The 13,833-nt window shown below is 35.2% G+C and overlaps 1 protein-coding gene across 1 annotated transcript; it reads right to left on the minus strand.

Annotated features, from left to right (window-relative positions):
* Window positions 1-663: 663 nt before the first annotated feature.
* LOC106719290 (kinesin-like protein KIF12) lies at window positions 664-13,219 on the minus strand. Its single transcript, XM_045680489.1, has 13 exons — window positions 13,048-13,219; window positions 11,697-11,817; window positions 9,096-9,188; window positions 8,666-8,819; window positions 8,300-8,431; window positions 6,465-6,605; window positions 5,107-5,248; window positions 4,169-4,405; window positions 3,144-3,259; window positions 2,972-3,076; window positions 2,475-2,592; window positions 1,951-2,167; window positions 664-799 (listed from the first exon to the last, which is right to left on the minus strand). Exons 1-13 carry the CDS (start codon window positions 13,193-13,195, stop codon window positions 664-666), a joined length of 1,860 nt encoding a protein of 619 aa, XP_045536445.1. The 5' UTR covers window positions 13,196-13,219.
* Window positions 13,220-13,833: the final 614 nt, after the last annotated feature.

The raw sequence follows: 13,833 nt of genomic DNA on the forward strand, positions 1-13,833 counted from the left end.
TTTCGTTTTACTACACTTTGTCACATTTTGCTGTCAATCAATAAATATGCATACAATACTTTTTTTCTAAAGGACACGTTAATTAATGAAAATGGAACACTGACCTGTATAAATGGACAGGCTATTGACCAATTTAATTTCGAAGTGTCAAAAATTTCGAAAATGAAATGCTTTATAATATATTGTCTTTTATATATATATATATATATATGTATATAAAAGGTATAAGAATATATATAGTATTATATATAGTACAATATTAGTATATGGGGTATGTCGACAGATGGCGTTAGTTCTATTAGGGTGATAAAAAAACGTTGAAAGTGTTCTCTTTTTCTGTCATAATCAGATTTTTTTTGGAACGAAGTTCCTTATCGCGCGTTGTGACAGGGGGCTAGACGGAAAAAATTCTTACGAAAAGTTGTCACGACACTTTTTGCTATAGTAAGTATGTTAACGACGAATGAGCGCTACTTCACCATGGCAACGACGTGACAATATATAACGAAAATTCATAGAAATAAAATGTACTTCTTGTGAAGACTTAAGTTTTTTATTCATAGAATAAACTTTGGTTCCTTCACTAATTAATCGAAAGGAACTTCGTTCCATCCGGGTGTCCCTTGACACCTCTCAAGTTTTTAATAATATTAAATCGCTACGTTAAGTTTTAAATTTGTCTCTGCCTTTATTACTGTTTGCCGATGAAACGGAGGGGTTTGTCCAAACATCAGGTTCTTTAGTACTGGTTTCAGAATAAGTAGGCCGGGCCGGTATGATGGGGGACCGAATGCAAACGCTGAAAACAAAAGTAAAAATTAGTTACCTATTTCAAATCCCTTTAAAATGGTTCTCGAGTCTTGGTTAAGAAAAAAAATCATTTTTTTTTAATAAGATAATGGGCAAAGGAACAGCGGGAATACCGAGGAGTTCAACGACACCTACGACCTTTGTGAAATTGATTATATGTTAAAGGTAAAATAGACATGCAAAATTATGTTTTAAAAAAAGAGTAAATAGCTTTTAAAATTATTTCACACATGCAATTTCATTCAATACGAAATTTGGTATATCCTGTTATCTGGAACATTTTGATTTATTGTAAATCATGCGTATTATGTGAAGTAGATGCTATTATAATGCTAAAGTGCTAGTATTATAAAATATTGTTAGTCTGTATTTTTTATATATTTTTTTTTATATATAAAGTCTTTTATTATCAAGTTATTCATGCGTGCTGCTGTTTATACATTTTCGGATACTTCCACTGACCTTGTGTACAGTCAGCTCGTCAAATAATTACCTAAAAAACAAATTTATTATTTCAAAGTAATTTCAAAATCACTCTTGAAAAAAATTCGTATGTATCGCATCAGAATGAATCTACTCATGATTCTTGTTTCACAAACAACACTAAAATAGACTACTAGAAGTTTTCGTAAGCATACATTAACTCGAGCAAAATACATTATCCTTCTTCATAAACTTTAAATCGGATATATTCCAGTTTCGTAAAGTCCGATGTCGGCACCGACTTTAGGCTAGCCGCACACACACAATAATATTGTAAATGGAAGATTGTCAAAAATCTTCATCAATATATGGTCCCGCATACTACGCAATATTATTGGCAATTTTTCATCGTACAATCTGACTTAGTCGTTCAGCAGCTAGATTCATGTGTGCACATTTAATATAATAGATAGAAAGAAAAAAGGCGTTGCTTTGAGTATTTGAGTATTTTACTAAGAAAAGGCAATCAAGAAAGAAACGATGGATTAAGGACTGAATGAGAAAAAAAGCCGACACCGACTTTCGTAGAGTGAATACTGAGGTAGATTCCCAATAGCGTTACATCTCGACCTTGTACTGATTGGCTAATCACTAAAAAGAGTTTAAATCATTTTATCCTCTTTTGTTAGTCTATGGTAATTTACAAAATTAACTCACGAGTTGACATCTTCGAGCTTCTTGAGCAGACGTTCGTTCTCTCTGGTGACGAGCTCGTGATCGCGCAGCAGAAGGTCGCGAGCAGCGAACAGGTCGCGGTTCTCGCGGCGCAGCGCAGCGCTCTCCGCCATGTGCAGCTGCACCAACCGCACCAGCTCGGACTGGCCCAGTTGGTGCAGCTGGTTGCTCTCGATGCGAGGTGTCATGTCTCTCTCGTCTGCTAAACATAAGTGAAGCAACGTGACATGTCTCGCAAAATATTTTTACTTTCACAGTTAACATGACGGTCTCTTATAAAGTCGCTTCAATAGTCGTTACTAGTATCTAAAATTCACTTAAGGTGGCATAAGATACACACCAATCCAAAACTTTAAGTACATTATGGTTGAAATCTGTCCTTTTGTCACATTTTGTTGCGTTATTTTTGGCTTCAAGAAGTTAGATGTTTAATTTTTCATTGGTCAATGGTGAACCTTGTTTTCTCAACAACACAATAATATCAAGTTAATGTACATTAATCATACCTAAGGGATCCACATTGTAATCGATGTGTACGTGCAGAGCTGTCCGCAGATGTTGATTCTCAGCCTGTAGGAGCTCAACTTCTCTTTTTAGGCTCAGAATTAGCGCGTCTCTTGCGTCCTAGGGATTTCAAATAATGACAATTTCAGTGCTACTAGGATTTTAACGTACTATAATGAGCATCAATAGCTTAGGGGTTGACTTGACTTGTAATCTGTAGGTCCTAGATTCGAATCCCTACTTGTACAATTGAAATTTTTGATTTACATTTCTACATTTATCCGACGCTCTAAAAAGGAAAACATCGTGATGCAACCTGCACATGTCTGCGAAGAAATTCAAAAATATGTGTGAAGTCAACCCAGCCATTGGGCCAGCGTGGTTAAGTATGGGTCAGAGCCCCTCAGTGGGGATATATAGTGAGCTGATGATGACAATGAAATCTAAGATGTTGGCTAAAAAAGCACACTAAGAAAAAAAAAATTAACGTTCTACGTACAATTTTAACTATGGGCTTGGATTTGATTTTCTTAGCTCTGGCGGCGTAGCGCAGTGTGTTGACAGACTCGCTGAGGTTGGCTCTCGTTGGCGCAATGCACGCTATCTGTTACAACAGACATGATGCACTACATAGTGTTTACAATATACACATTATATTATGAATAACTTACCATTAACGTAACCCCGTTCCCCGCCAGACTATCAGCGAGGAGTTTTGTCAGCTTACTGTCCCGGTATGGTATGTGACCTTTCTTTCTACCGTCACTTAACTGTGCTATACAATATCCTGTTGGAGAGAATTACACTTCAAAAGCTATGCAAACAACTTCGCATGGAGTTAAAAATAAACTTATTAAGTAGGCTATATGTTCTTTCAGACTATGTTCTACATCCGTACCAAATTTCATCGAGATGAGCCACTCTTGAGATACCTTCTTACAAACCTTAATTTGTCCATTTATCTGAACATTGTCATATCTATATATATAAAAGAAAGTCGTGTTAGTTACACTATTTATAACTCAAGAACGGCTGAATCGATTTGACTGAAAATTGGTGGGCAGGTAGCTTAGAACCAGGAAACGGACATAATTTTTACCCCGTTTTCTATTTTTTATTCCGCGTGGACGGAGTCGCGGGTAAAAGCTAGTTTCTTATATTAGTAAGAAAAAATAGTACTTTAAATAAGTATCAATTTGTATTGTCTTTGTACGTAACAGTAAATATATTGTCGTGGCTGCAACAATTATTTGTTTACAAGTACCTATTTTAATTATGAAGCATTTATGACGTGCAATTCTCAGAACAAAATTCATCTTCATCTGCTCTTTATCCTGCGAATGTTTAGATGGATGGATGGATGGATATTTGTTTGAAGGTATCTCAAGAATGGCTCATCTCAATGAAATTTGGCACAGATGTAGAACATAGCCCGGGAGAACACACAGGCTGCTTATTAAGTTTTCTTTTTAATTCCGCGCGGAAGGAGATGCCAGCGATAGCTAGTCTAATATATAAAATTGTCGTGTCACAATGTTCGTTCCCGTACTCCTCCGAAACGGCTCGACCGATTCTCATGAAATTTTGTGAGCATATTCAGTAGGTCTGAGAATCGGCCAACATCTATTTTTCATTTTTTTTTAACTGCGCGCGGACGGAGTCGCGGGCGACAGATAGTTGCCTATAAAATACTTACCTAGTACCATAAGACTTCTGTTAATATTATTAGCTTCCTCCAATGTCTTGCCGGTGCTGTGTGTGCGCTTTGTCATCTCGCTACCGGCGAGGTCCACGAAGTTGATCTTGCCGTGAGTGGAGCACGTGACGTCACGCTCGCTGCGAACGTCGCGCCGCACGCGCACGCTCAGTACTGTGTGCGAGCGGGACGAGTGCGCGTTCATCGAGTGAGAACCCACAGCGCGGTTACGAGTACCTAAACAAACTCTTACAAATATTATAAATACGAAACTTTAGATGGATAGATGTTTGTTAAAATTTCCGGAACATCTGAATGGATTTTGATGAAATTTGGCATAGATGTGGAACATAGTCTAGAACAATGATTGTCAAACTTATTTCACCGCCCCCTTTGAAAATCAATTATATTTCAGAGCGCCCCTAATTTTTATTCAGCCCTAAAACTTAAGAACCACAATTTCATTACTTTAATTAATTTCAATGCCCCCCATTTTTTGGGCCTCTTATCGCCCCCTCCTAGGTTTTAAATGCCTCCAAGGGGGCGTTATCGCCCACTTTGGGAAACACTGGTCTAGAAGAATACAGAGGCTACTTAATAAGTTTTTGTAGTGCGCGCAGACAGAGTCTCGGACGACAGCTAGTAAAATTATAAATGTAACATAACGCGAAATTAAACACAGTTAAGGTCGTATATTTCTTACCAATTTCGGTAATACAGGGTGGCCCATAAGTCCACCTAACATTTGAAATTTGATGCTCAATTCATTTAGGTCGAAAACTTGTCCAAAAATTATATACATTAAAGTTCACGTGTTTTAACTTTGGGCTTTTTGGTTTCAATCAAAGCGAAGTACAATCATGCAAAATTATAGGTCTTATTGTGATAGTTTGCTGTACGATATTCGATCAGTGAGAAAATTAATTCGCTGACTGTACCTTCTTCCAGAACAGCAAATAAGTCATCCAACTCCTCGCAGTCGACGGTAAAAAGATTTTCGACGTAAAAGCTACGACTTTCTTTCGACCAACGCACTTGCAGTGGTTTCTTAGCAGTGCCAGGGTTTAGGAGATCTATAACCTGCAAATATAATGATTATATCTTACTAATATTATAAATGGGAATATTAAGATGGACGGATGGATAGATGTTTTTTGAAGATATCTCCAGAATGGCTCAACGGATCTTGATGAAATTTGGCACAGTTGTAGAACATAATCTGGAAGAACACATAGGCTACTTATAAAGTATTTTTTAATGTGGCACGGACAGAGTCGCGGGCGACAGCTAGTATTGAAATAAATCAAAATTTTTTCATTGCGGACTTCAGCAATTACAATCACATTGCGTCAAACCAAAGGGTGATACACTAACTCTGTAAAAAAAGATTGTAGATGTTTTTAGCCGACTTCAAAAAGAAGGAGGTTATCAATTCGACTGTATTTTTTTTTTTTTTTTTTTTTTTTTATGTGTGTTACCGCGAAACTCCGCCCCTGGTGGTCCGATTTTGATGAAAAATATTTTAATCGAAAGGAAGTGCTTGCAGGTGGGTCCCATTTTTTTGTTTTTTTTTTTAAATAACTAGAAGACTAGTAGATTTTGAATATAGCTTCAAAATTTGTTGCGAACATTAGGGACATTTTTGCTTTCAGCGCTTACGTAGGCTAAACTATAGGACCTTCATAAAAATGATGTATGGCGAATTGTAGCTCTTTAAATGTGCTAAATAAAAGTCCGCGATAGCATATATCTATCTTTTATAGTTTTCTCACAATAACCATTTTTTTCTTCAGAAACATCAATTAAATTCATGCCCTATTTCCGACGCTATTATTCGAGTTCAGTATTAACCCTTATGTAAATAAACATGTTCATTATCAAGAGAATTTAATGTAGATTATATTTGCAATTGAAACTATATCATTCTGTCTAATAGTTTAGGAGATATCGTAAGAATAAAATTACGCGGAAACGAAAAATGCTACACGAAAAGCACAATTTTGCTTTCTGGGCTTACGTAGGTCAAACTATATGACTTACATAAAAATGATGTATGGAGTAATTATAGATCCTTAAATTTGCTAAATAAAAGTCTTCGGTGGCATATATCTATCATCTATGGATGTCTCACAAAAACCATGTTATTGTGAACAAACTTCGATTAAAATGCACACGAAAAACAGCGTCGTAAGCTTACGGCGCTATTATATTATATTCGATATGAATCCTTATCCAAATAAATATGTTTTATGGCTAGAGTATTAAATGCAGATTACATTAGCCTTTTCCTTATTACCTTTTCATTGTAGATTTCTAAAAAGGATGCCTTCAATACAAAATGACAGTCAGGTCGGTCACGTATTAGTTGGAAAAGGTAGACAAAGGACCGCACAACTAGTCCGTGATCTGGAGAGAACGGACTGGCTCCTCTCTCTACCTGTAGAACATAAATAAAAGTCAATCCATACTCGAGACTCAGTAACCAATCCGGTAATAATAACGAAGTAACAGCCCGAGCCGAGGCTCCTGAGGGAGCCCTCGAGCCTAGTTACTCTTAAACGAGGTTTAGGCTAAGCGCCATCTGCGTCCGGCCACCTCAAGCCCGGTGAAACTGTAAATGCCTCATCAAGGCAAACAGTGACTAATCAGTCACAAAAAAAGAGACTCAGTAAGTATTCATTGTTTTAAACATTTTATAATATAAAATACATGCAAACAAAAATATCAATATGTCCTCGTATTAGTGAAGATGAGGAAAACTTAGAGGTTACTGTTTTTCTTAATACTGAAATTTCGAAGTAATAAAATTTAATTGTAATGCATTTAATTCTGTTAATTTTTAATAAATTATAATAAAGTTAATCTCGTTGATTTTATTTTAAACTAGTTTTTACCCGCGACTCCGTCCGCGCGGAATGAAAAAATAGAAAACGTGGTAAAAATTCCTATGTCCGTTTCCTGGTTCTAAGCTACCTGCTCACCAATTTTCAGTCAAATCGATTCAGCCGTTCTTGAGTTATAAATAGTGTAACTAACACAACTTTCTTTTAAAAAAATAGAGATAGATTAACACATTTAAATAAATATGCATACACAAAGTAGATATTTAAATTACCTACTAAATGATATTTAATAATATGTTATAGGTCGTTATGATTCTTCAAATTATAGGTAATATATGAAACGATTTAAAAAGCATTGTTAATGTGCTAATAGGAAGAAGGCGACGATATCGATCGATTGAAGCTTCACGATGCGGCAACTATTGTCCAAGTTATAGCGTGTGTGGACGTAAAAGAAATCTTACTAATATTACAAATATTTGAATGTATGTTTGGATGGATCGATGGATGTTTGTTAGAAAGTACGGCTGTATACATGTTGCTGAAATTTAACTTAGATATAGCCAGGAAGAACACATAGGCAATTAAGTTTTTTTTTTAAATTTAGCGCAGACGGAGACGCTTGTCTCTTTCAAACTTAATAACAATTTCTAAAGCGGGCTGATTTTTTTTATTTCATTCTCTTATTCCCCTATAATAACAGAGAGATATCCCTGCAAGACAATATGTTAGTTCTGTTAGTAAATATGTTTTTTTTTGTTTCTTATTTACCTTATGCTACTTTTAAAAACAAACTCTTTAAATAAGCCTATTTATATAAACACAGATAAATAGTAGACCTATTAATACGTACACATAAATCAATTGATCGTAAAACAAAGATTAGATCATGTGAACGTTACGAATGTTAATTTACCATTCATAGGTGTTTAATGTTTGAAAAACCTTATCTATTTTTTATATTTCAGAACTATGACGTCACAATATAGCATAGGATCATGTTCATTCATATTTGAAACGCATTGTATATTAATAATAAATTTTATTGTACATTTTATACATCTATTTCATTATAACCTTGGTTCCTTTACTAGGTTTCCCTGTATTAAAGGAGCCAATGACTTCTCTTACATGTTAAAAGTATGTACAATTTTTATGAATTAAATGTACATATATGAAAACACTCTTTGGGTTTCGACTACAGTTGTATTGAAAGGTATTGTCATCCCTTACATTTTCTTTGGAAAAAATAATATGTGATAATATACTTGTTACATATAAATATTACCAGTCCCGGCGGTCCTGTGAGTGTGTGTGTTTTCCCGCTTCCTGTCTGCCCGTAGCAGAATGCCGTACAGGAGAACCCCTCCACAGCCATCTCTAGCAGTCGCTTCACTCCCGAATATTCCAGGACATCTTCCTAAAAATAATATTACAAGTTATAAGCACAAACACTTGTACTTAAGTCGAAACGCAGAATCATGAAGTAGTCTAAAATGTTGGCCTATACTCATGCAAACCTTGAGCTAAGGTATGTCAACAAAATAGCTGACATTTAGTATAAAGGAGTACGGCATTAGACTAGGAGATTTTCTAGAAACCTACCAAGTTACACTTGTGGGACTTATGTTTAGTCCAGGCGTCTAAATGTTACCTGAGAAGCCGCTGGTTCAAAGACGACGTTATACGAGAATACTTTATGCTTCTGGCCGGGCGCAGTGCCGGGGCAGATCACCTGGCCCTTGCCAGGGAACTCCAGTACCTCGCGCTCACCGTGACTGCGCTCTTGATCGCTCACTGGTCTCACTCTTTAAAAAAAACAATGTAATATGGTTGAGTAATGATTTTAGCTTCTGTGGTGAATCTAGGAGAGCTTGAGATCTCGGAGACCTTTGATTCAAGTCATGAAGTCATTGACATTGTGTGAAATAATCAATTTCTGATAATTTGTTATGCGGGTTTAAATTAAAAATAACCATTTAACAAGTCAACGAACTATCAACTCGTATTGCAAATTCACTTTAATACGAAACCATCGTTAGGGCATAGAAAGTGTTAAGTGACGTGACGAAGTAATAGTTTACCTGACGACAACGTTGATGTTGTCTTCGTCGGAATTGAGCGTGGTGGTAGAGCCGCGCGTGCTGCGGTCCACGCTACCCGCACGGCTGCTGCCGCTGATCAACAAAATAAATTTAAAATAATTGAGTATTTCCATTGTTATGTTCAAGATTTCTTGTGTAAATTCGAGTTGCCGTTTGGAATGATCAATGTGCAACGTTAACGAAGTCTATGGGCAGTGGTTGTTTCGTTATTTCGGTGAATTTGGTGGCCGCTTGCTCATTTGCCTTATGATATATAAAAAACATATTAACTACTTTGATGAGGGCATGTGAACTTGAACATCAGTAAGTACATAAATCGATATTGCATTTACGTAACACGAACGCAATTTCGATGGGTCAGTTTGACATTGTTTGTGAATATGTCACCGATGGAGGAGGGGCTATCTAGTTGATGCGGCCATCGCGTGTCAGGGACAATCGATACTGCAGATGTGCGGGAGTACATATGCTTGGGTAACCATACAATTACAGACCGATAATATCGGACGATTTGTCCACACAAATACACGATACTGACTTGATCTAAAGATGTTAGAAGATATGTTATTCAATTAATATTTATGTGAATAAATATTAAACCTTCCTATGCATCTCCTCCTCCATCAAATCCACCTCCCTTTCCCATCCTTTCCTTATAAGAAAATGGTGGGAAGGGAAAGAGGACTAAAATCAGGCCTACGGCACCACACTCATCAGACGAAACGCGGAATTACTTCCACTTCACGCCTGTCTTCTGTGTGGTCATTAGAGATTATTCGTGTATTTGAGTGACTGAACTTTAGGAATAAAACGAAAAGGTACTTTTAACGCTGTCAAGGCGTGCTAACAATTATTACGTCTAAAGAATTAATACGTAATAGAAAAAATACTAAATAAACTCTATTTCTAAAGGAAAAAAGAAATAAAACTTTCTTTGCCTTGTCTGATTCATTTTCAAACACGTATTGTAATAAATGAAAGGTCCTGTCGGCACCTTTTGGATCAAGGCCTTCCAATCGTCTAACAATTTGTAAAGCGCAAAAAGTAACAAAAGAGGAATTTCACTCAAAGCATTTATTGTCTTTACATTACTTAAAGTTTAGTTTACTTTACTTGGATTAGGTAAATAAGTTCATCACCACGAAGAACACATATGACATCTGGCTGAATGTTTTTGGACCATGTAATAGTTAACATCACAGATATTCTGGATGGATAACTGAAGTCTGGATGGAATCTTTCATACAAATTTGACGTTTAAACCAGTGTTGACTATCGAAATACCATTTTTTTTTTCAATGCCACAAGGAACCCTAACAAAAGGAATCTAGAGGCCTTTTTTGACTCACTTATCCTGATTCGATATCTATAGGTTATAAATCTATAGATAGTATTATGTTTTGAAGTAAAGTTCATGAGAAAATATAACCTTAAATTAACCTATTGTAAGTCCTTGACATTTCGCGCCAAATCGTTTTACAAATGCTACATGTCACATGCTGTCAGGGAGACAAGGGAATCTAATATTTTATTCCACGGCATGTCAATCTTCTCTCTACACAAAAGCTGTCTCAAATTAACTATAAATACTAACTATAAAAATAGATGTTATTGCAGTCTTGCTTAAAATTTAAATCTGTCAATAACATATATTAAAAAATCTAGGAAAAACCTAGACTATTTCCTATATTCTTGTTAATTAATATTCCTTGTCACTTGTCATTTAAACCCCTTGATTAACTTTAACAATACTTAACACTATACTAACGAATCAGTTCACCGAAGTCTTATGTTTTTAATTGGCCAAGACACGAACATTCGTTAGTAGTGTGAGGACTCCAAGTAATGTTAGTCATTAGGCAGACACATTAATTTGATATAACCTTGAACAATTTGACCTTACAGGGAAAACCTTTTTCATGAATCAGCATTTCTTTTTAATTTAATGGGAAAAATCTTTTTAAATGTGTAAGTATTTTTAATATAAAGAATTCCAAATTCCTTTATGTAAACTTATCACTATAATGGGAAATTCGTTACTTATGTTACGTTGCGTGACCGATTTAAGGTGTCGTAATAATAATACAGTGTGTGTGTAATCTGGTACTGAAAAAACCTATCTAATTAAAATTATAAATGCGAAAGTTTAGATATGGATTGATGTTTGTTAGAAGGTATCTCCAGAACGGCTGCAAGGATCTATGTGTAATTTGGTGTAGATGTAGAATATGGTCTTTAAGTTAAGTACTTTAAGTTACTTAACAAGTTTTTGTCCACGGTGAAATTGTTATTTTGTAATTTTAGTTGTCATAAAACTGAAATTCAAATTGTCTTTATAACTTCTATGATTTTCTCTTTGTTATAAATTAATTTGGTTGTTTTCATTGTACGTACATATTAGTAATTTTTAGTAGTTAGGAATATAATCAGAGAGTACACTTATCTACATTATTGATAAGCTTTTCCATGGCAGAAAAAAATCTAGGAAATAAAATCATAGGACATGAACCTGTTGTTGTGAAAAGTTCACATAAAGCGATGATAAGGAAAGGTAGATGATAATTTTTAACTAAAACCTACCTTCCATTCCTAGATCTGCTCCTAAGGCTGAGGTCATCGGGCCAGTTATGTGCCAGCGGCGGCAGACCGCCTGACCCAGGCTGCTCGGTGCTCCGAGCTTTGCGACTCTTGATCTCTTTGCCTATTGTAAACATTACTTTTGTTTTGATAAATATAAGGGAAAGTTTAAAATATTAATTTAACTGCCACATTCACTAAGAATCTCGTGGTGTAGTGACAGTACAGATACTTTTACGTTTCATCTTCTCGATTAACTACTTTGACAGAATTCAGAATCACAGCTTATGTCTATACGTCCCCACTGAGGAGCTCGGAACCTACCCCAAGTTAGGGGTGACTTGCCCATAGTAAACCACGCTGGCCCAGTGCGAGTTGGTTGACTTGACACTTATCTTTGAATTTCTTCTCAGATATATGCAGGTTGGCATCACGATGTTCTCCTTCACCGTAAGAACGTCGCGTCGTATAAATACACATACATATGTAAATCGAAAAACACATTGGTACATGGCGGGATTCGAACCCAGGACCTGCAGATTGCAAGGCAAGCGCTTAACCGCTGAGCCACCGAGGCTCTATTTTTCTAATACAACTTTATGTAAACAAATTTGAATAACGTATAATTCAAGTAATTGTGTATCGTACACTGAATATATTGATGTAATAATCCTAATTACACTTTCGACCTTTGCCTTTGAGTGATTGTTTACATTTACAATATTTGTTTATTTTATTTATTCATAAAGAAAAATATACACGGAATAAATTATGAAGAGTAATTTAAACCAAATATTAATTTGATACTCATGACTCTCTTTTAATGATATATTTTAGTTTTTATGTATTATATTTAATCTAATATTTTAATTTATTGTATATAAATTTTTAATATTAGTTAATTTTATTTGATACTTATGTTTAAGTAAAATCTAATATATAAAATTCTCGTGTCACAGTTTTCGTTGCCATACTCCTCCGAAACGGCTTGACCGATTCTCATGAAATTTTTTGTGCTTATCCGGTATCTATGAGAATCGGCCAACATCTATTTTTCATACCCCCTCCCCCCTAATTTTTTAACTGCTCGCGGACGGAGTCGCGGGCGACAGCTAGTAATAAATATAAAAATAATATGTTTTAAGTTTGATATAAATTTTTAAATAAATTAAAATCCAGATATGGAAATATAAAACGCTAAAAATTGTGAAGGAAAATGTATTCAGTTCATAAATATTACAGTGAAACGGTCAGTGACGCATGAAGCGAAAATTCGCCAAAACGTTTTCCCAGGGCCTGTGCAATTTAAAAAGCACTTTTAAAAGATTAAAATAGATTTTATATAAAAGCTTACCACATCTTGTAGTAGCTACTAAAGTCTCTGCTGATTTAGAAATATGCCTGGACAAAGCAGACGGTGGAGCTTTGAGCGGCGTCACAAGTCGGTTGTACACCTTCTCACGATTCAATGGTTGGAACATTTGTAGATCTTTTAACGACATTATTTAGCTTATTAACCATTTTTAACTTTTCCCACTTTTTATTTCACATTATCACCCTAATCTTGTTAAATTTCAATTTGAAATGAGTTGCTTGTAATGCGGGCTTTTATTTTATTGTCGTCATAAAACGTTTCATTTATGTTTTGCAACAAATAATTATATCTTTATTAAATAATGTTTTACTTTAAACCTGTATATTATAAAAATAAATTATAGATTATAATAAGATTTTTTTAATTTACTTTATGAGTCAAGAAAGCGCGGGAAATGAAACAAAATGGCAGCCAATACGACTGACAATTACGAGCGCGGGAAGCGGACTAAATTGCTTTGGTCGTGACACCTGGGAAAGTAATTTAAGCTTTTCACTAACATGAATATGTTGATATGACGTGCTGATTTAATATTTATGCATATTTTGGTGGTAAAAAAATCAAAGGAGAAGTTATTATTTGATTCATGTTATTACTTTGAAGGGCATAACCACAGAAATAATAAATTTTACGTCTTTATTACGTCTACGGACGTAGGTTATAGACATAAAAATGTATTTGTTTTTTGGGAAAGAGCACTTGAAACTAGTTAATACTCATAATCACCTCGGAATATAAAATAACGATTAAGAAAAATTAGAGTAA

The sequence above is a fragment of the Papilio machaon genome, chromosome 13 (genome assembly GCF_912999745.1).
Source record: "Papilio machaon chromosome 13, ilPapMach1.1, whole genome shotgun sequence".
In the NCBI taxonomy this organism is placed as follows: Eukaryota; Metazoa; Arthropoda; class Insecta; order Lepidoptera; family Papilionidae; genus Papilio; species Papilio machaon.